The sequence below is a fragment of the Capra hircus genome, chromosome 4, assembly GCF_001704415.2.
Source record: "Capra hircus breed San Clemente chromosome 4, ASM170441v1, whole genome shotgun sequence".
In the NCBI taxonomy this organism is placed as follows: domain Eukaryota; kingdom Metazoa; phylum Chordata; class Mammalia; order Artiodactyla; family Bovidae; genus Capra; species Capra hircus.
The window spans coordinates 16,083,088-16,107,183 of NC_030811.1; the positions used below are offsets into that span (position 1 = coordinate 16,083,088).

The 24,096-nt window shown below is 45.4% G+C and overlaps 1 protein-coding gene across 2 annotated transcripts in view; it reads right to left on the minus strand.

Moving 5' to 3' along the window:
- TMEM178B (transmembrane protein 178B) overlaps positions 1-22,070 on the minus strand; it is a 405,633-nt gene extending 383,563 nt beyond the window's left edge. For both annotated transcript variants that reach the window (XR_001295635.2, XM_005679533.3), the window contains exon 1: positions 20,017-22,070. Coding sequence is in view for 1 of the 2 variants with exons in the window: in XM_005679533.3 (XP_005679590.1) it covers positions 20,017-20,398 (382 nt within the window). In the remaining variant the exon portion in view is untranslated. The remainder of the gene's footprint in view (positions 1-20,016) is intronic.

Consider the following 24,096-nt stretch of genomic DNA (forward strand, 5'->3'; position numbering starts at 1 on the left):
TAAGCAGACAGCTCTCCAAAGAAGACATACAGACAGCCAACAGGCACATGAAAAGATACTCAACATCACTAATTATTAGAGAAATGAAAATTAAAACTATAATGGAGGTGTCACCTCACATGGATCAAAATGGCCATCATCAAAAAGCCTACAAATAATAATTGCTGGAGAAAGTACAGAAAAGGGAATCCTCATACACTGTTGTTGATGTAAATTGGTGGAGCCACCATGAGAACAGTGTGGAGTTTCCCTTAAAAAAAACTAAAAATAGAGTTACCATATAATCCAGCAGTCCCACTCCGAAGCATACATCCAGAAAAGACAAAACCTCTTATTCATAAAGTTACATGCAGCCCAATGTTCATAGCAGCACTACTTAGTCTAGTTAAGACATGGAAGCAACCTAAGCGTGCATTATCAGATGATAGATAAGAAGATATGTATGCATAAACAATGGAATATTATTCAGCTATAAAAAAGACTGAAATAATGCCATTTGCAGCAACATGGATGGACCTAGAGATTATCATACTGAGTGAAGTAAGTCAGACAAAGGCAAATACTATATGACATCACTTATATGTGTGTGCTAAGTCACTTCAGTTGTGTCCGACGCCATGCGACCCTATGGACTATAGCCCACCAGGCTCCTTTGTCCATGGGATTCTCCAGGCAAGAGCACTGGAGTGCATTACCATGCCCTCCTCCAGGGGATTTTACCAATCCAGGGATCAGACCCACGTCTTTTACGCCTCCTGCTTTGGTAGGCTGGTTCTTCACCACTAGCACCACCTATCACTGATACGTGAAATCTAAAAAATAGTACAAATGAACTTATTTGCAAGACAGAAACAGACTCACAGACATAGAAAACAAACGTATGCTTACCAAAGGGGAAAGGGGTGGGGGGAGAGGAATAAATTTGCCGTAGGGGATTAACGATGCACGGTACTGTATACACAACAGAAAAGCAGCAAGGATTGACTGTATAATATATTATACTATATGCAATTCCCTATGGAATTATATTCAATATCTTATAACAAACTATAATGGAAAAGAATTTTTAAAAGGAATATATATATGTCTATATACACATATATATGTATATATGATCACTTTGTCGTATACCTAAAACACAATATTGTAAATCAACTATACTTTAACAAAAAAAGGAATAAATTAATGATCATCTCAGATTTTTACTTACTCCCCTAAAACATGTGTTTCTTCCCGGGCTCCATCCCCTCCTTTCACTCTTTTCTCTGCCTTCCTTTCTGCCTCAACCTTCTCCAGCATTGCTCCCGCAGGTCTTCCTTCTTTTTTCCCTGTATCATCAGTTTTGTCTGTATCTACTGAGTCCCCATCAGCCTACAATTATGCTAGTATTTCTCTAATAAAAAAAAAAAAGTTTTAAGTCTGTCTTAGTCTAAATTTCTCAGTCCAGCTACCTTTTCTCTCCTTACTTTTACATGGAAAACCCTTTTAAGAGAGCAAAAGAGACACAGATGTATAGAACAGTCTTTTGGACTCTGTGGGAGAGGGGGAGGGTGGGATGATTTGGGAGAATGGCACTGAAACATATATAATATCATATAAGAAACGAATCGCCAGTCCAGGTTTGATGCAAGATACAGGATGCTTGGGGCTAGTGCACTGGGATGACCCAGAGGGATGGTACGGGAAGGGGGGTGGGAGGGGGGTTTAGGATGGGGAACACATGTACACCCATGGTGGATTCATGTTGATGTATGGCAAAACCAATACAATATTGTAAAGTTAAAAATAATAATAATAAATTTAAAAATTTTAAAAAAAAGTTGTCTAAACTCACTGTCTTCAATTCCTCCCCTCCTCTCTTTTACTCTTGAATCTACCACCAGAATCAATTAACTTCCATGTTGTGAAAGCCAAAGTTCAAGTCTCAGCCTCATCTTCCTGGACTCACGGGCAGCCTTGCACACTGTTGATCACTTCCTCCTCCTCCTTAAACCACGTCCTGGCTTCCAGGATGCCACACTGTCCTCATTTCTCTCTCACTACACTAGCTGTTCCTTCTTGGTGTGTTTTGCCAACTCCTCCTCTTCTCCCCGAGGTTTATAAAGCCCCAGGATTCAACCCTTAGACCTCCTCTCTTCTCTGTTTACACTCACTCTCTAGGTGATCTCATTCAGTCTCATGACTTTAAAAATACCATAAGCTAGCTGATGACTCCTAAATTTACATCCCAAGTGAGATTTCTCCCCTGAACCCAGGACCATATATCCAATTAGCTATAAACATTTCCACTTGAACATTCAAAAGGTATCTCAAACACTATCATGTCCAAAAGAATGGATTCCCAAACCAAGATCTTCCTCCCGCCCTGGCCATCATATTTAATGGCAACGCCATGCTTCCCAGGTGGCACTAGTTGCAAAGAACCCATCACCAATGCAGGAAACACAGATAGGCAGGCTCAGTCCCTGGATTGGGAAGATCCTCTGGAGGAAGGCACAGCAACCCACTGCAGGATTCTTGCCTAGAGAATCCCATGGACAGAGGAGCCAGGAGCTACAGTCCATGGGTGGCAAAGAGTGGGACACGACTGAAGCAACCTAGCGTGCAAGCACGCCACACTACCAGCTACTCGGGCTAAAAACTTTGATGCCATCTTCGACTTCTCTTTTTCTCACCCAGGTTGCATTTGATCCATGAGCCAATCCTGATACTTTTTCATTCTAAATATACCCAGAACCCAGTCTCTTCTCCCATTGCTCTAGTTCCAGCCACCCTCTATGTGGGCTAGTCTCCCTGATTCCATATGTGCCCCCACTGTAATGTTATTAACTTTGCAACCCAAGTGATCCTTTTAAGCCATAACTCTAGTCTAATTATGCCAATCCTCTTTTCAGAGGCTTCCCATCTCATGCCATCCTATGTCTTCAAACCCTACAGGAGGTGGTTCTTCGCTGACATCGGATCCTATGACAGTGCTCCCCTTCATCCCTTCCCCCAACCCCAGCCATTCTTCCAACACTGTCATTTTTCCAACATGCTAGCTGTTTCTCCCACGTTAGGGCTGGTGCCCTACTTGGTTCACTACAGTACCCCAGGGCTTCCCTGGGGGCTCAGACGGTAAAGAATCCACAAGCAGTGTGGAAGATCTGGGTTCGGTTGGGAAGATTCCCTGGAGGAGGGCACGGCAACGCACTCTAGTATCCTTGCCTGGAGAATCCCCATGGACAGAGGAGCCTGGTGGGCTACAGCCCATGGGATCACAAAGAGTCAGATACGACTGAGTGACTAAGCACACTGTACCTTAAGCTCCTAATACAAACCCTGATATGTAAGTATTCACCAAATATGTGTTGAATAAGTGAATATATAATTTGTGTAATTTACTCATGGCATCAGGAAGGAGAACCACAGAGTAGAAATTATCACACACACATCCTAGAAAAAGTCACCATCCTCTCTGACATCATTCCCTAGGGACACACCTGCATATAAGTACACTCAGCTCAAACAAAACCTTGACTCCATGTGTCAAGAACGTTAGCCAAGGAACTCTGTACTGTCTTCTGGAAGTTTCCACTGCTCTCAAACCCCACTCATATCACTTTGTGTTTAGGGTCATTAATCTTCCCAACATGTCACGGATGCTGTACCCAAGTCCACCTGAGTCTCTTAAAAATCAGTGTTCACGTCATAAGAGGACTTTTAAAAATTAGCAGGACAACCAAGCTGCAGAATAACTACCATCAAGTCATGTTTGAGGCCAAGAGAATCAATTCTGTATTTCGCCACCAAGAAATTCTTCTACTTAAACAAACTGAATCCGTTTGGAACAGAAGCTCTTTTGGCGTGTATGTTTAGCATGTTAAGGTCTGCATCATAGGAATCACCACCTTGAGAAAGTCCGTTTCTCTCTTCTAAATAATAAGGAGCTCAGTACAGGGATATCGCTGTTGCTCCTGAGTGCACTTCACTACCTGGAGACGATCTATCTTCTGTGAAGGAGCCATTATGGTCTCTGATGCATCCCCCTTTTTAGCAGCTTTTATTGATCTGCAAGCGCCCAGCCAGCCACCACACCACTACGGATATGTGTAATAAAAGCTGATACCGGCGTGCTGCCGGCACAGGAGATAAACGTCCTTTTCTGAAATGGCAACAACTCTGCTGACCCCAAAAGATGGGATGCCACCCTCCAGTTTGAAATAAACCTCTGGATTCCTATAGGTTTTAAAATAAGCATTTATGACAAGAGACGATTTACTAGGGTAAAGCCGACCCTCCATTTTATAAAACTCGCATTGCTGCATAGATCACTTATACTTTTTATAATCAGCTTTTACAATTAATCTAGCTCTTCAAAATGCAAGTTCAGTGTTTAGTTGGGATGCCTACCCAATGGTTACTACTGAATGTACAATCTGAATTTTGGTCTATGGTGCTTTATGCAACTTAGGCAGAGGGTTCTGGAAATCATTTTTTCTAGTTTAACTCAGCATAGACTTAACCAATATAACTCCAGGAGATACAGTGGTCAAAGAAAATGTTTCCTTGATAAGAATCATTTATTCAGCTTAGTTAGAGAGCCAAGCAATGTAGCCAGATGTATATTTGTCTGCTGAAAAACAAAAAAAAATTATTCTACTATCCGAATGACCCCAGTGGTCTGCCCTTAGTAAATCACATAGCTAAAGGAGAAGTTCTCAAAACCTTCCCTGTGAGATGACCAGCCTGAACGGCAGTCACTGCTGTTTGGGAAGAGAATTCACTTCCCAGTGACATGGAGAGTAAAAGCATCTCTCATCCGTTGTCGAGCTGGGACGCAGTGGTCTTCACAAGCAAAGATGGGTTGGTTGGCCATGATGTCTTTCCATCCCCAGATCATTCTGTAGAGGATGTATGCTTTCTATGAGCAATGTTGCTCACCAGCCACAATGGGGCCAGTGCACCAGAGACTTGGAAACAGATCTTGACCCTGTTTACCCAGCATCACTGACCCACGCCAGCTGGAAGTCACGAAAAGTGAACTGAGGTATGAACCAGAGAGGCATTCACAAAGACACAGTCTCTATTTTCTGGCCATTATCTGACCAAACTCTCTATGAGAAGAGATTTGAGGAAGCTTCCCTTAGTAAACAGTGGAGAGGGAAGTTTTAATAAGACAGCCTGAAGACAAGCCTGGTGATAAACACTGAGAAACTTGAGGGAATAGTCACATATGCCAGACCCAGAGGTACTCCACGATGGGGACAAGAAATGGAGATATGGGACTTCCCTAGTGGTCCAGCGGCTAAGACTCCACGCTCCCAATTCAGAGGGCCTGGGTTCAGTCCCTGGTCAGGGAACTAGACCCTGTATTCTGTAATGAAGATCCCATGCAGCCAAATAAATAAATAAATACATATTTTTTAAAAGAAAAAAAATGAAATAGACCTAGCCTTCTCTGTATCCAATATGCTGCGGCGGGAAGGACCAGACTAAGAAAAGCATGCCAAGAAGAGGAAGTGGGCAAGATCATAATGAAGAGGTCCAGTCCAGGATACGTGGACCAATCCCCACTTGAAAATCTCATGTGAATCAGAGATATGGGCACTTTAAGAAAATACAAACCTTAACAAAAGAAATAAATCAAAGTTTATCATATGCATTACAGAGCAACTCACAGCAGGTTTCCTTTTAATAGTGAGTTTCCCTAGTCCAGTGAAATTATGGCTCTTTGTTAAATAAGACTTCCAGATTGACTGCACTAACGGAAATAAACCTTCATTCATCCAATAACTATGTATTAAATACCTATTATGGACCATGCATTATGCAAAACACTGCAGATAAAAAGATGAATAATAAGTAGTTCAAAAATAGTCTTAAAAAGGAGGGAAACATATGGGGAAACAAAATGTCACTGGTGCTAGGAAGACGTCTGTTGTGTGACAGACAGCTAAGGAGGAAGAAGGCAATTCTCCCTGGGAGACAGAGGTGATGGAACCCAAGCAAGACTAGGAGGAGAGGCCCATGGCTGATCCCTAAAAGATAAGCAGGTGCAGGCCAGGCTGAGTTGCGGGTGGGTATAACCAGGGACCGGAGAAGGCAATGGCAACCCACTCCAGTACTCTTGCCTGGAAAATCCCATGGATGGAGGAGCCTGGTAGGCTGCAGTCCATGGGGTCGCTAAGAGTTGGGCACGACTGAGCGACTTCACTTTCACTTTTCACTTTCATGCATTGGAGAAGGAAATGGCAACCGGCTCCAGTGTTCTTGCCTGGAGAATCCCAGGGACGGCAGACCCTGGTGGGCTGCCATCTATGGGGTCGCACAGAGTCGCACACGACTGGAGCGACTTAGCAGCAGCAGCAGCAGCAGCATAACCAGGGACAGAGGCTCTAGGCAAAGAAAGAAGCTTCACTATCAAAGGCTCTCAAGTATCAAACAGTTTAGCCTGTTTAGAGACCAGGAGTTCTTCATCAGAGCTGGAGGAGAGCAAGCTGGAGAGAAGCAGGCAAAAGGATGAGATGGGCATAATTGCAGGCTAGGGGGTGGGGAATGTTATCAGACCTGTGAGTCCTCACACGCCAAGACGACCTTATCATGGACCTCTCATGATTGACAGGCTGGGAGGAGCCACTGAAGAATTTTGAGCAGAGTGATAACATGATTAGATTTACATTTAAGAAAAATCACTCTGAATGGAAAGCATTGACAGGAGATGAGATTAGAGACCAGGGAATGCTACAAGAACACAGGTGATGTGGACCTCACCACAGCAGCAGTACTGGAATAGCGTGGGGAGATGGGCAGAAAAGTATCAGGAGGAAAAGTGACTTCACTGCTCCGATGAGTAGGGCAAGAATGAAGAGATCTCTAAGGATGACTCCCAAGTTTCTGGTTTGGGCAAGTAGGGAGGCAGTGAGGTCATTTCCCGAGATGGAGGAAAATGAAAGAGCAATGCCTGGGAGAAAAAGAAAACAGGTTCTTTTGGACCTATGAAACCTCCAAGCAGAGATATTCGACAGGTGAGGTGTTTGGGTGGAGGATCTGAATGAGAGATTCCCAGTGCAATAGGTTGTGAACATCAAGGCCAAAATCGGTCATGGACGTGAGATGGCTCAAGGGGACAGGGAGGGAAAGAAAAAGAAGTGGTACCCTGGAGAGCACTCACATGGGCTGAGAAAGAAGAGCTAGTGCTGGAGAGGAGGAAAGAAACAAGCCAGAAGCAGGCCAGGAGAGGACAGTGCCCCCAAAGCCAGAGGAGGTGTCATTTTCAAAGAGAAGGAGAGGAGTGACCCCAGCATGGGAGTTGGGGAAAAACCCAGTGGCTAGGGCCTCAAAGTGCACTGAGGGTGAAAAAGACGAGAAAGCCAGGCGAGGAGAGAGGCCACACCTGGAAAGAACAAGGGCCGAGCAAGATGAACTTCTGTTTTGTGTTAACACATTCCTGGAGGCGGAAGCGAGGGGAAGAGGTTGAAGACACAGAGGCCAGCCCTTCCCAAAGTCATTCATCTCAGGAAGGGCAGGAAGAGCATCCTTATAGGGCACAATGAATGAAGCAGCTCATCCATATGGGACCTGGAGATGGAGGCCTGCCCAGAGCTTCACACGGGCATCTCTTCAGCCCCGTGGTTACTGAAATATGAGCGTGAAAGTTATTCTGCTCCAACGCCCCTGAAATCCCCTGGGACTTTCATGACCCCCTAGTAACTTCAGGTCCAGCTCTGGTGCTTGAAAAGCATTATCAGGTGAAAATGGGACCCCTGCTGCAATTCTGATGGGCCTGTCCCGTTCCAGCTGGAGCTCGTATGGCGTGGAAACATACCACTGCTCCTGGCTGAAGTCACCCACACAATTCTAAGAATATAATTCTGACTCCTTCCTACCAGTTCTCAGCTTTTCCTTTCCTAGCTCATCTGAGGTCCTCCCGTGGGGTCCGCAGGCCTTCCCAGGGGCTCGTGCTCACTCTCTGGTGGGCTGTGCTCTCTGTCTCCATGCCTTGACTACTAATCTTCAGTGTCTGATTAAGTCCATTGGAGGGAGGGCTTTGCTTTAACTTTCTGGCCTTAGAGCGCTGGGTTTTTCTCCACAAGCTGCAGGAAACCCGCAAAGCAAGGAGCGATGTGCACATCGCTCTATCTCAGAAATAAGCCATTTTAAAGCCTTGGCTTCCTCTTCTTACACCACATCAGAAGGGGGGAAAACATGACTTTATCCTTCCTATCCCCAGGAGCAACTCTCAGTGCACACCGTTGGTTAAGGGTTACCTGATTCTCCTCTTTGTTACTACTTACAAAAGTCAGTCACAGACTGACTCAAAGTTTTCCAAGAATTTTCTTTAAAGAACCTGCCTCCTGAACACTGAACAGTAGAGTCTGAATAAAATGCGAACTTTTTTTGATCAGAACAGCAACAATCTTTCAAATAGCTTCAGTGTGCATGCATACGTGTGTCCCATTCGCCTCAGATCTGTTTGTTGTTGTTGTTTTAAGAAATAAAATATTAATATCACAGATGATTTGAAAGCTCCATCCCAATTCCATTTCCTTCCTTGTCCTGAGGAAGATAAACATCATCCTTCATTTTGGGTTTATCGGTCACATACATATTTTTATAAAAACAAATAACCATATCTCATGTTATCCGATCTGTTTTTGAGTTTCATATAAATGGCATCATTTCATTCTGCACCCTGATCCTTTCACTCCAATTTTATCTTTCTCCACTTGGAAACACGTAGGTCTAGTAGATGTCTTTTAAATATACAGTGGTATTTTCCATCATATGAACAAACCATACCTATTATCCACGTCCCTGTTAATAATGAACAGAAGTTTTTCCTTTTTGTTTACTTAGTTATTTTATTATGATAAGGCAGTGCTGCCGTGGTGACTCCTGGATGTGTTCCAAGGACTCATGAGTGTGCACAGCCTGGGGCAGAAGTGTCAGGAGACAGGGCAGGTGTGTCCCCAGCCTCACAAGGTAGCGTCTAATGCTGCATTGAGTAGCATACAGCAGCGCAGGAGCCCGGAGCTTCTTTAAGGTAAAGACAAGCCTACCCCATCCAGGTCTACAAAACACTCCGGAGCCTTGGGGAATAAGAGCTGTGTCTGCCTAAATAGAACTGCTATTACAAAGATGAAGAGAAATGGAGGGCAAATCTGAATGAGAGATTGCTCTAAAGCAAATAGAGTGTCCAACAGAGAGAGCTTCAGAATATAGAACAGCCGGGCATTTTCAAACGCAGGAAACGATATAAATTTATGAAGATGACCTAATATAAAGTGAATTGCCTTTTCTTGGCAAAATACTTGGATGCCAAAAAAATCAATTGAAATAATTCAGATTCTGCAGGCCCCCATAAAAGCAGCAAATCTGTCAAACTTCTCTGAATGCCAACAGCAACCTCTGCTCAGAATAAACATCACCTGTAGAAGATTCCTAGTGACTCCTAGAATGGGCCTTTAAACATCATCTCTGTGTATACAGATTTACAAAAATTAAACTTTTTTCATCCTTAAATCACCTGTGTGTTGCCTGACATATTTATACTTGTTGGTATTTTTAAATATTGCTGAACAGAGTATCTCTGTTATGATTTCTTAAAATCTGAGAGCAATAGCTGCTTTTTGGGAGAAGGACTAGGTGTCTGGGGGACAAATGTGGGTGGAACGCAGACTCAACAAGTATTACCTTGTCACTATTAATTAATCACTTTTAACTGAGGCTCAGACTTCATTTTATCAACCCACAGATAACCTAAGTACATCTTAGGACCAGCTGTCCACTTTTTGGCAAAGCTTCCCCTAATTGCTCCAGAACTCAAGAATCACTCAGGACCTCAGCACATAAATCTCTCAAAGAACCACACCTGGATCTCCAAAACATACAAACAGCCCATCCAGCTCTATATCAAAAGAACAAACACCCAATCCAAAAATGGGAAGAAAATCTAAACGGACATTTCTCCAAAGAAGACACACAGATGGCCAAAAAGCACATGAAAAGATGCTTATGAACATCACTAATTATCAGAGAAATGCAAATCAAAACTACAATGAGGTTACCACCTCACACTGGTCAGAACGGCCCTCATCAAAAAAAAGTCTACAAACAAATGCTGGAGAGGGTGTGGAGAAAAGGGAATCCTCCTACACTGTTGGTAGCATGTAAATTGGTACGTAAAACAGCATGAAGGTCCCTTTACAAACTGAAAATAGAGTTACCATATGATCCAGTAATCCCACTCCTGGGCACATATCTGTACAAAACCATAATCTGAAATGATACATGTACCCCAATGTCCACTGCAGCACTATTTACAATAGCCAAGATATGGAAGCAACCTAAATGTCCAATGACAGAGGAATGGATAAAGAAGCCATGGTACGTATATATTACAGAATATTATTCAGTCATAAAAAATGAAATAATGCCATTTGCAGCAACACAGCTGGACCTAGAGATTATCATACAAAGAGAAGTCAAAGACCAGTATCATATAATGTTACTCATATGTGGAATCCAACTTTTTTCCAAACAGTTACAAATGAACTTATTTACAAAACAGAAGCAGACTTACAGACAGCAAAAACAAACGTATGGTTACCAAAGAGAAAACAAGGAGGAGGGGGATAAATCAGGAGCTTGAGATGAACACAGGCACACCGTTACACATAAGATAGATGAGCGACGTGTTGTATAGAACAGGGAACTCTATCCAATACTCTGTAATAACCTATATGAGAAAAGATGAGAGGAAAAGAGTCTAAGAAAGAATAAATATATGTGTACACACATATATCAATTCAATTCAGTTCAGTCGCTCAGTCATGTCCAACTCTTTGGGACCCCATGGACCGCAGCACTCCAGGCCTCCCTGTCCATCACCAATTCCCGGAGTTTACCCAAACTCATGTCCATTGAGTTGGTGATGCCATCCAACCATCTCATCCTCTGTCGTCCCCTTCTCCTCCTGCCCTCGATCTTTCCCAGCATCAGAGTCTTTTCAAATGAGTCAGCTCTTCGCATGAGGTGGCCAAAGTATTGGAGTTTCAGCTTCAGCATCAGTCCTTCCAATGAACACCCAGGACTGATCTCCTTTAGGATGGACTGGTTGGATCTCCTTGCAGTCCAAGGGGCTCTCAAGAGTCTTCTCCAGCACCACAGTTCAAAAGCATCAATTCTTCGGCGCTCAGCTTTCTTTATAGTCCAACTCTTACATCCATACATGACCACTGGGAAAACCACAGCCTTAACTAGATGGATACATATTTATATGTGGGACTTCCCTGGTGGCTCAGTGATAAAGAATCTGCCTGCCAATGCAGGAAATACAGGTACCATCCCTGGGTCTGGAAGATCCCCTGGAGGAGGAAATGGCAACCCACTCCAATATTCTTAACTGGAAATCCCAGGGATAGAGGAGCCTGGGGGGCTACAGTCCACAGAGTCATAAAGAGTCGGACACAACTTAGTGACTAAACAACAATAGTAAGTGTAACTGAATCACTCTGCTGTACGCTTAAAACTAACACAACACTGTAAATCAACTATGCTCCAATAAAATTAAAAAAAATTTTTTTTTAAAAAGAACTAAACTTGGGGGTTTTATTTGTCAGTCTTCTGTATACTGCCTTTTTTCTCTTTGAGGACAGGAGCTATTAATACCTATCTCACTCAGGATCCTCCAGCCCCAAGTAATGCGCCTGAAATAGCTGGAACTCAAAAGGCATTTTTAGAATAAACACAGAGAAGTGTTCTTTACCATACAATGGTTTTTAAATGACCCAAGGAACATATTCATTATTTTTACTTGTTTTATATACTGGTATTCTTGAAAAGTTTTGTTTAGAAAAAAGATACAATCCTCGAAGGTGTTTCAATGGAAGGCCTATGAGGGCAGATATTTTGTCTGTTTCGTTAACTTCTGTGTCAGAAACGTACCTGAGTTAGTGCCTGGCACATAGTGGGCACTCAAAAAATGCGTGGAATAAATGAAGATCCTCGGTTATGAAGTATTCTACACACCAGAAATCCAGTTCCTTTCTCTATTAAGTTTCTTCATTCTTTTAATTAATTGCTTTAATTGTGGTAAAACAGAGTTAGTGATGGACAGGGAAGCCCAGCAAGCTGCAGACCATGGTGTCCCAAAGAGTCAGACACGACTGAGTGACTGAACTGATATGTAACGTAAAATCGATCATATTAAGCACTTTTAAGAATACAGTTCTGCAAACTATGGACACCAAGGGGGAAATGAAGAGTGGGGTGAGTTGGGGGATTGGAATTGACATAGATGCACTACTGGTACTATCTATAAAACAGAGAACTAATGAAAACCTACTGCACAGCACAAGAAACTCTACTCAATGCTCTGAGGTAACCTAAACGGGAAGGAAATCCAAAAAAGAGGGGATATGTGTGTAGATATAGCTGATCCACTTTGCTGTACAGCAGAAACTGATACAACATTGTAAAGTAACTATACTTCAATAAAAATTAATAATAAAAAAGAATACAGTTCTGTACTTTTAGTACATTGAGTACATCCATATTGTCATGCAACCAACACGACCTTTCTCCATCAAGGTTTTAAATTTTTTTAACCTCAATCTGCAACATGGCATTTTAAATCATCAGAAAGAGAGATGGTCAGTTTTTATTACACAGTCCTACATTGGAACAAAATTAGCTGCTTCGTTTTCCACCTCTTCCTTTTACAAACTAGCGCCCAGCCATGATCCTTTCTGCAACATCTCCATCTCTCTCAATGTGCTCTTTCTTCCCCCTGCCTCACCCTGCTTTCTTTTACCTCTTTTTTACCTTCTCTCAACCATTTGCCCATTATTTACCCTCTGTCACCTACATTTAACTTTCTCATCAAATGTGAAAGGGTTTGACATTCATACAATCCAAACCCACTCTTGTATACATGAGGAAACAAAGTCCTTTAAAAGAATGTATGTGAAGATCATGGCATCCTGTCCCATAACTTCCTGGCAAATAGATGGGGAAGCAGTGGAAACAGTGACAGACTTTATTTTCTTGGGCTGCAAAATCACCACAGATGGTGACTGCAGCCATGAAATTAAAAGACGCTTACTCCTTGGAAGGAAAGTTATGACCAACCTAGATATCATATTAAAAAGCAGAGACATTGCTTTGCTGACAAAGATCCATATAGTCAAAGGTAAGGTTTTTCCAGTAGTCATGTATGGATATGAGAGTTGAACTATAAAGAAAGCTGAATGCCAAAGAATTGATGCTTTTGAACTGTGGTGTTGGAGAAAACTCTTGAGAGTCCCTTGGACTGCAAGGAGATCCAGCCAGTCAATCCTAATCTAAAAGAAATCAGTCCTGAATATTCATTGGAAGGACTGATGCTGAAGCTCCAATACTTTGACCACCTGATGTGAAGAAGTGACTCATTAGAAAAGATCCTGATGCTGGGATAGATTGAGGGTGGGAGGAGAAGGGGACGACAGAGAATGAGGTGGTTGGATGGCATCACAGACTCGACTGACAGGAGTTTGAGCAAGCTCCCAGAGTTGGTGATGGACAGGGAAGCCTAGCGTGCTGCAGTCCACAGGGTCTCAGAGAGTTGGACACAACTCAGCGACTGAACTGACTGACAGACAGACTGATACATTGTCTCAAATACAGCAGACGTCCAATCAAGACGTTAGAATAAATGCGCTGTCCACTCATCCACCAACTCATGCACAGCCTTCTCTCTGTGTGTATTTCTGGGGGTAAGGAGTTATAAAAGTATCTGCATCTGAATGAACACTGTGACTCTACTATCCAATGTCTAGACATACACATGTGTGTGGGGTGGGTGCGTGTGGGGGTGGGGGTGTGTGTGAAGAGTCTAATCCAGAGTGTGTTTAGGATGCTGCCTAAAGGCCTAGGATTACCTACTAATAGCAAAGAGGGAGAAAATATTTTTAACTGACAATCCAAAGTGGAATATAGAATCGATCCTCTAATTGATCCTTACCAACCCTACAGTAAAAGAATAAATAAACTGACCTCTGCAACAGAAATAAGGCTCTTGACTTCATTGGCTCAATAAGATGAGCTCACCCCTGAGTTCCCTGACCAGATGACTCCTGATCCAGTTGAAACAGACGTGACCTCCTGCAAAAGAGCCTGATCCACTCACACATGACAACGAACCTGGGAAACCGTGAGCTGGAGTGTAAGCTCCCTGAGGACAAGAACCACATGATGACTTTGTTCTCCCCCAGCACACATGTAACATACATGCATGGAGATGCACGCCTTATACAGACATCATGGGTTTTGTATGTATATGCCTGTGAGCAGGTAAAGCCTCCAGATATTATGAAACCAAAACTAATAGAACTATTTATTCTTTGGGCTTATTGTTTCATCTTCCCCTTTGTGCTTATCAAGGGCAAAGACATTTCATATCATTCCCTATTGCATGTTATATTATATACTGATTAGCTCATTAGGTGTTATTTTCATTTCATCTGTATTTATTTATTGTCTCTCTCCACTGCCCACCCTACCATGGAATATAAGCTTCTCCACAATGCCCAGCCTCTAGACTCTTGATAAATATTTGTGGAATGAATGTGTATGTCATTCATTTCTATAATCTCAGCAGCTACCACAGTGGAAAAAAAGAAAAAGAAATACTCAAAAATTACAGCACAAAAGGTGGATGAAATTCTGTTGACGGGTCTCGAGGCAAGGTGAAATGTTTTGCTTTGAAATGACCTTCCTCTCAATGCTAAGCTGAAGACTTCCAGCAGGTCTCACCTTTATGAACTCTAAATTACTTCCTGTTTTTTTTGTATCTTTGAAAGAGCAAGTTTATTTTTATTGAAGAATGGTTGATTTACAAAGTCATGTTAGTTTCAGGTAAACAGCAAAATAACCCTATTTTTTTTTTAATTTGAGGAATCAATACCCCAGTCTCTTCTCCACCCACCCCCACCCCAATAGACTCTATGGCAACAGTAGAGTGGAGTGGGTAAGTCTTCAAACCCAGAGCCAGAATTCAAAGCCTGACACCTTCATTTTCTTATCATGAGAATGTGACAAGTTAATGGAGCTTTGCGTGTCAGTTTCCTCAACTGTAGAATAGAGGTGAATAATAAAAATACCCACCTCAGCGCAGTATCATGAAGAATAAGTTAGCTAATAAATGTAAAACTCTTAGAAGAGTACCTGGTCATCAAGTTTGATCACTATTAATCAAATAGTAATACTATTAATAAATAGCAATACTACTAATAAATAGTAATACTATTACTTCAGCTGAGCGCCGAAGAAGTGATGCTTTTGAACTATGCTGTTGGAGAAGACTCCTGAGAGTCCCTTGGACTGCAAGGAGATCCAACCAGTCCATCCTAAAGGAAATTAGTCCTGAATATTCATTGGAAGGACTGATGTTGAAGCTGAAACTCCAATACTTTTTGGCCACCTGATGCAAAGAGCTGACTCATTTGAAAAGACCCTGATGCTGGGAAAGATTGAAGGCAGGAGGAGAAGGAGATGACAGAGATTGAGATGGTTGGATGGCAACACCGACTCAATGGACATGAGTTTGAGTAAACTCCGGGAGTTGATGATGGACAAGGGAGGCCTGGCGTGCTGCAGTCCATGGGGTCGCAAAGTCGGACACAACTGAGCAACTGAATCGAACTGAACTGAAATACTATTACTATCTGAAATGATGGCCATTAGCCACATATGGCTGTTGAGCATCTGTAATGCGACCAAGGAAGTGATTTTAAAATTTATTTAAGTATGATTATTTTCAGTTTAAACAGACACATGTGGCTGGTGGCCACCCCATGGGCAGCACTGCTGCAGGGGATCTCAGCTCACAAGCTCCTGAATGCGGTCCTCACCTGCTCTCCAGCTCCTGGTCTGCTCCTCTCCCTCGCCCCATAAATCAACACTCACAGGCCTAACAGCAGGGTCGCACCTCCAAGGCTGTGCCTGTGCTGGCCTCTTTGCCTGAAATGCCCTTCCTCCCCATCCGCCTCCAAACTTCCTGAAGATCTTGTTCAGATTTCATTTCCTCAGGGCAACTCTCCCCAACTCCCTCCCACCTGACCTCATCCCACTGCCAACACAATAAAGCGTCAACTTCTCTGGGTTTCTCTGCATCTGTTTCTGTCACTCTCGTTATCCCAGACTCGTCACTTACTCTATGTGATACTAACAGAATGATGGGAATTCTAAGGACCAGTCTCTCTTTGTTCCAGTGATATTTGCTAATACCTGTGCAATAAATACTTGCTGAGTCCATTATTAATCTGTGAATATGTACAAGGTTTTATTAACACAAACTTCAGAACACTGACTGCCACTCCATAATTACTTAGGTCAAGTTCTCCTATAAAGCCTATTTTCAAAGAATAAGGAAGTTCTTAGCATGTCAGCTGAAGGTCTACTGATTTCAAGGCGTATCAACATAACATTTCAGTACTAACCAAAGAATCTGAATCTTCCCTGGAACAAACTCCTACCTGTGTTTGCTCCTTCTAACAGTCTGGAAGTCTCTAGGATTTCAGAAACTGATCCTGCCATTTATCTGTCCCCAGTGCTCACAGTGACTTACCAGGAAGACACAGATGAAATTGAAAAGAAAGAAGACAAGAGAACCTGATTGTAGACACAGATGGGAATTCAAGGGTAAGTGATCTTTGCTACATCCTCTACTCAAATCCTACCCTCTAGAAGGAAAAAATTAAAATCTTGTCTAACATGAAAAATAACAATTGTGGGTGATATGTGTCTATTCATTGACATGTGTTATCCAAAACTGCATTGCGTTGCTCTTACTCCTTAGCAAAGCTTTTGCTCAAGAAATCTCCCTTGTTAAATTATGAAGCCTCTGTTGCAATATTAAACTGCCCTGAGAGTCAACTGGTTCTTTTTTCCTAGCACAATTTTCTGACTAATCCTTTATTTGGATTCCCACACAGTGTTCCAGCAATTAGAATAAGCTTTTGATGGATACTTTTCTGGGAACCTAATCTGTATGAGTTATTTCCCAAGTACCATGCATCGGGTGGATGTATTTTACAAATGATTATCTTTCCTGCCCTCCAGGAACTTAAGGTTCAATAAGACAAACAAATAAATACACAGTGATCAGAAACGTCTTCCTGTGGGCACAGTCATGTCAGCAGGGCAAGAAACAGATTTCAGAAAGCATATGAATCCAAAGGACTTTGTCTTCAAATCAGATATAGATTTGATTTTTTTTCCTTTTAAATTATGTGGTATTATTGTAAAATGCACAAACATTTCTAATGTAATGAACATTGACTTAATAAATGATTGCGTTCTTTAGGACTCTAGGATAAATCTCTAATGTTCACATAATATTGACATATTTTACATAGTCTTTTTCCTGACTTCCCTTCCCCCTGCCTAACACATATCTCCAGAATTTTAATCTAAGATGCTTGTCAAAAAACCAAAGGTCTAAGACTGCTAACAAACACCGTGAGGTAAATATCTTTCTCTAAGATGTCTTAAATTTAAACGAAAGATATCAATTTATTTTTTTATTTTTTAACTTCCTGCTAAAATCTGCACATCTAGGAAGATCATTCTGCACGCTATTAGAACTGCTTGTGAATTCTCCTAACATAAGACGCACTTATTTCCACAGTATGTCCATCACTGCTGAGAAAAAACAGATCTGGCTTTCAAAGATTATGTTTTGAGATTAAAAATGAAGATAGTGACCTTAAGTTTTTCAAGATTTGTAAGTATGGCATGCTATCTATCTCAGTAAAACCTAACAAGAATGTCAAATGGATAGAAATGGCCATGGTAAGCAGGTGCTTGCAGCTGACAGTGACTACTGTATTTTGGGTGATGGGAAACAGTGTTTCCATTAGTTCAAGTGAAATACAATGCCCTGCCAACTCGAGGTATCAGTGTATTCAATCCCCCTGCTGTGCCCTGTCCATTTTCTGTTGCTTCAATTCAAAAACCTGTCCATACAAAGTCAAAATGTTGTACATTCTTCCCCTATTCCTTTCCCTGTCGCTGTGTTTCCAGCTTCACCGGAAGAACATGTCGCTATGGTAACCAATCCCTCTGGTGCACAGACCAAGTCAACCTTTCTAGTCTGATTGCCAAGCAGAGCAACAGGGAGTCAAAGCTCTCAATGGAACTACCAGAAGTCATGAATTCCAGCCCCCCTTTTCTCACTGGGGTTAACCAATATCAGGCAGAAGGATACCAGTCTTGTTCCACAAGCTGTTCAAGAAAGAAAATTCAAGAATGTCCTTCAGCAAGTCCTACCAGTGGTTATCGTTATTAACATGAATCCTTCCTCACATTTCGGCTAACTTCCCATCATTCCAATTTTAATGAAAGCAGAAAATGACACATAAAGTAACATTTTCCTGAATCTGAGAATTTGAAAACTGTTACAAAGTCAACCATTGTCAAAATCTATTTTGCTTCCTCTTCTTTCCCGAACTCAAGATGCTCTCTTCTGCAAATCTCTAATATCCTATACAGTTTGACAAAGTTGTAGAGCTCCAAGCGGGTCACCATACTTTACTAAGAGTCTAACCATGAAGCAGATGTGATGCTTGTAATAGTAACACATTCTTAACAAAATCATCTAAAATCCCTAGTCACACTACAGAAGATGCAGACAAATACTAAGATGGATTCTCTTTCTGAACCTACCCACCTAAATCTGAGTGGCCACTCAAACTATACCCACTGTTTGTCTTTCTTAAACAACTGACTCTTTTTTTTTCAAATTAATAGTTTTTTTTTTCTGATCCACTTCAACATTTTAACAAATCAAAGAACATCAGTTTTCACATACAAGATTTTAAAATAGCAGCAACCCTGCACTGTAATTATTGACATTAGGAAAAACTATCTCATATGGTAGCCACAAAGACTTTTCAGACAACAACATTGTTTTCACCTTGGTATTACCATTTAACAGATGAAGAAAATGAAGGGGGTGGGAGGAACTCATGAAATTGCACCACAACTTCCAGGGTGTAGCTATCATTAATGCATATTCCAGCATGCATAGTCCCTTCTTCAAAGCACTATTAATATACATCCAAACAATATTTCAGTGGGCTAATGGAGCAGGATGCTCCCCAAAGTATAAATCATGCAAGATCTGCAAACGCATCAGATGAGCAGAATTTAAAACATTTTTGTGATCATATTAAAGTATCAAGTAAATTTTTATCATTAGCAAATGCAGTTTGTTTTCTGCATTCATATACTCTGGATATGTTTTCTACAAATCTTCTGAAAATAGTATTTTTTTTTTCCTCTTAAGTACTCACTCTGGTGTTACTGGGGGGGGGGGTGGGGAACTACTTTCGTGTGCTTATTAGATCCTGCTAATATTCAGTGTGCAGGAGACATTTTTGTCAACCACTCAAAAAGACAAATCAAGAACTGTGGTGTGCTGCTACAGGTCAGCAGGCTTTGGGCTGAAATAGGGCCGGGGCTGTGATTTACTGATGTTTCTATGACTAGTGCCTGCATTATGCCGAGCAGAGTATAGCACTTCAACATTTCTGGCATGAATAAGGCCTTCTCTGTGAGATGTTTCCCCAGTTGCCTTTGATGAATCAGTGCAACACGTAAAACAAAGATTAAAACTAGGAGTCTGTCTACCCCGACATAACCCTCTTAAAGGGTTTCACTCCTCTGTTAACCGCACAAGATTACAGATTCCCTTCCTTTTCAGAGACCACTGAAGTATCTTCCTGGGTAAAACCCCTGGGCCATGAGATTCTGTCGGAATCCCATCAGGCAAACGCAAGACCAAAGGCTGAGGAGGGAGAGGTAAGCCTCATTACGAGCTGTTGGGAGGCAAGATGTGGCCACTTCAAGGCTCAGCCGAGCCTGGATAACCTGACCCCCTGATACCAAGAGATCTTAGAGGCTGCGGCCGAGCGAAGGCAGGAGAGGGCAGCCGGGCCTAGAGGCGCGCGGCTCTCCGCAGCGCCGCGCCACGCCTCGCCTCCAAGCGCTTACCTTTCCGAATCAGGGCCGCGATCTCGGGGTCGAAGCCTTGTCGGTGGCACTTCCTCCAGAGGCCCATGTTGGTGGAGTTGTACTGCCGGCTGCACTCGTCGGCGGGGCTCATGGCGAAGAGTTGCCGGCGATTGCGGGCCCGGAGGAGCTTGCCCTCCCAGCGGTCCAGGCGCGAGCGGCTGGCCCGGAGTGGCAAGTTGTTGTTGTTGTTGTAAATGAAGCCGGGGTCGATCCGGCGAGTGTTGAAGGCCTTGCACCTGTCCCTGTGCTTCCTGGCGTCCGTCTCGTACCAGTGGTCTGAGCATATGGCCACGGCCAGCATGCCGAGGGCGCAGAGCGCTAGCGAGAGGCCCGTGTAGAGCAGTAACCTTCCGGCAGCCATGCCTCCGCTTCGCGGCTACACCTTGGGCATGATCCGCCGCAGCCTCTCCTTCCCTCAGCGCGCCCGGAACAAAGCTGCGGGCGGCCGAGCCGAGGAGCGGACGGCAAGGGGACTCCGCAGCGGCGCCCCTCGGCCCCTGCCTGCTGGTGAGCAGCCCAGGGACCTCAGGGGATGGGGGCGGGCAGCGTAAAAAGTTCTGATCGGGAGAGGCTCCGGCGATCCCCTGGGCGTCCTCCCGAGCAGGCGCAGCCTCTGGCGGCGCCGCGCCGGGCCAGGCCGCCTCCCGCCCCCTCCCTGCCCCGCAAGAAGCTGCTTCTCGGAACCCGCCGCGCCCGCAGCACTCAGCCGGGTTTCGGGCGACGCTGCCCTCGGGCCGGAAACTAAACACGAAGTGCCCTCTGTTGCGGTGGGACTCCTGGGCTTTCTTTGTGCAGAGTGGCGGGACCCACTCGCTTGGCTTTCTTGGGGGAGGGGTCTATCAGGAGGAGATGCTAGGCGACGGGATAAATTGAATCACCCTCGATGCGGCCGGCCAGCTCAGGAAACCTCCAGAAGCCAGGGTAGGCTGCCCTGAGTCCCGCCTGGGTCTCCCTCTCAGCGACTCTACCCTTTCTGGTCTGCAAGAGAAGTCTCTGGATCAGGTCTTTTACCCAAAAAATTTTTAAAAATTCTGTGTCCTCTGGTCACCAGCTGGTCCTTTGCTCCTTCTGGCCAGCGCGGAGCGTTCAGAGGCGGGCTCCCAGTCGGTGCACGGTCTCGCCCGACCTTTCCCCGCGAGCTCCCGGGTCGTCTGCCTCTTGCTTCGCCATTCAGGCGGCCCCTCGGGCCGACGGTGCGGTCACCCAGACGGCGTTACCGGACGAGCCTTGGTCGGGGCTTTGCGGCGACTGGGCGGCAGCCCGCGGGCGCGAGAGGCTGGCTGCGCCGAGGAGGGTGCACCCGGCAGGGCGCACAGAGCGGGGCGCGCGGGGATCGACGCACGGCGCCTTCAACACCATGGACAGGTCGCGCGATCGCCGCGCCCGGCCCGCCCAGCAGCCAGCCCCCAGGGCGTCATGCCGCCCCCACCACTGCCGTCTTCTTCCCGAAGTGTCCACCCGGCCACCTTCAAACCCGCCTCTCCCGCGACGCCTCCGCCTCACTTCATCGGGCTCCCGTGTAGCCCCGGGAACGTGCTGCCCGGGTGCTGCAGGTACCCAGGAAAACAACGGCTCCGGCCCTCCGACGCAATCCGCCCCCTTCTCCCGCCACCTGAACCCCGGCACTCCAGCACTCCGTCTGCTCGGTCCAGCTGGGGTCAGCCGCTCTCAGACTGCACCATTTTCTTCGCAGCCCACCCAGGGGTTGAGATGCCGGCTCACTCGGCAGCACGCAGAGAGTCGCGTCCGGCCTCGGCGTTCCACGATCCGGCTCCAGGAGCGGTGGTCGCCGAGGTGAATGGGGCGAGGGTGGGGGAGGGAGGCTGGGACTCTCAGCTCCCCGTCCCTGCCTCCTCCTCTAGCCGTGGCGGCTCCGGGACCTCGCGGTCTCGGCCGGTGCCAGGGAGCCAGAGCCCGGGCTGCGCCGGGGAGGCTCGGGAAATCGCATCGCCCGGCTGCGGGGCGCTGGAGGAAGCCGCGGCTTTGCTCTCTTGCTCGGGAGCCGGGCGCTGCAGCCTTGGCTGAAACCCACAGACGAGAACACGGAGCGCGCAGCCAAAAGCTAGTGATGTCATCCGTGCAACGTGAGCCTCATCTCTTATTTTTCTAGCATCCTTAAAGATAAAGTGCACCATTTCCCAGGCACAGGATGTCTAAGGCTTATTCTGTGACCAGGCAAGTCAATGGTGTCTGGCTAGGTATGTGCACAACCACATCCATATTTATGCACATATACATATATGTGATATGTAGCATGTTTACGGGCGTTAGTATAAATGTAAGGATGTTGCCTCCATCTCCGTTTATCTCTTTTCAGTAGTGCAAAATTCGCTTAAATAGACCAGAGTTCTTGAAAGAAAAGACTGCTTATTGCGGAGTGGGCCTTCAGAGGGACTGAGGAAGTTCCCCTGCGTCCCCGGATTCGGTCGCCTATGTCCTGGATTGTATTTGATCTTTGTTTTCCCCCAGAAAGCCGCAGGCGCTGCCCTAACCGGCTACAGGCGTTTCCACCCGGGGCCGAGCGCGTCCGCGGGTTTGTCGGCACCAGCCCCGGTCCAGCCCCACGCCAGCGCCAGACACTCCAACATACACCCACCTCACCTCCCTCCTCAGCGGGAAAAGAAAATTGAGTGATGCTTTCTAGACGAGAGAGACAGAATTTTCCGGGGGCGGGGGCCTGAGGGTGCTTAATAGATTTCGGAAACGCCTGGGAGGCTCACGCTTTGAGGTGGGGAAGTGGGGTTAAATGACACCTCGGTTCGGGGTTTGTCCTTATCCGGGTGGTGGCTGGATTTAGGCTCTCCGAGGACTCTGGGAGGTGGCGAGGAGAGACCCCAGACCTTAAGCGAACAGGCCCCAAGCGAGCCAGCTTCATCCTCCCAACACACACCGCCCGGCTCACGTGAGATGCCGCCGCAGGGCTGGGTGCCTCCCTCCCGGGTCGAAACCTTAGGTTCTCCGCTCTAAGGCTCACCCCTCATTTTCACTCTCATTCCAAAGCCGAAGGCCCGGACTGCCGACTGAAGGGCTGCCCTGGGGAATCAGACAGGGTCTGGCACCCTGCTTTGCACAACTGGGCCGGCGAGCCAAAATGAGCGCACCTCCACCATATTCTTTTTGTCTTTTTTCCTAGCTTCCTGCATTCTGAGTATCTCGAACGAGGCGTTTCAGTGCCATCTAGTGGGGGAGGGGCGTGCCTCTCTTTTGGTCCCTGATGCTGCAATGGGACTTGGTGAAGCGCCCGCAGAGCCCGAGGATGTCCGCTTAGGTCCTTGGGTGTCCGGCTCTCTGCGCGCTGCAGCATGCCCCCGCCCCCAGCCCGCTCCGGCCACATCCCGGCTCCGCGCTCCCTGGGACGATGATCGGGAGCTAGGCTGACTTTGGCCACAATGTCTTCTCACCTTTCTCTCCACCCTCCACTTACCTGTTCTCCCTCTCTCAACCGTGAAAAAAAGGAAACAAGTGTAGACACTTCCTACCCAGGCAGACAATGTCTTAAATTTCTGGACCTATTTTCTCTGGTAAAGCCCAGAGTACTTTTAGGTGAGCTGTATACCTGCCCTTGACAATAGGGAGGAGGAAGCAAGGTGAAATGACATCCACAAGGTCACTCAGGAAGTTGGGGCACGCCAGCATCAGAGCCTCAGTCTCTATTGAGTCTGCTACCCTCTCTCCTGCCTCTGAGGCCCAGCTGAAAGAGGAGTCTCTGGGGCCTCTGCAAGCCCAGGCAGCTGCTTTTTGTAGTAAATGCACCTGTTTCCTGTGTCCTATCCTCCCTCCCTCTGCCATTATTCCACTCCTCTCTTACTCTTGCTTGTCAGCTTTCTCTCCTGGCCTGTGCCTTAGGCCTGCTTCCAGTGACATGCCATGCCCCTCCCAGTGGTCCTCAATGGGACTGTGATGAGGCACTGTCGTCATCTTTTCTGACCACCTTTATCATTGCATTTTGAAACGTCTGTCCTTCATCACATCCCAGAAACCCTATAAAAGGTACTGATTTGAGGCCTCTTTTAAAGTGTAATGCCTTTGGACAGCTCTAAACCATTTGAGGATGATCCT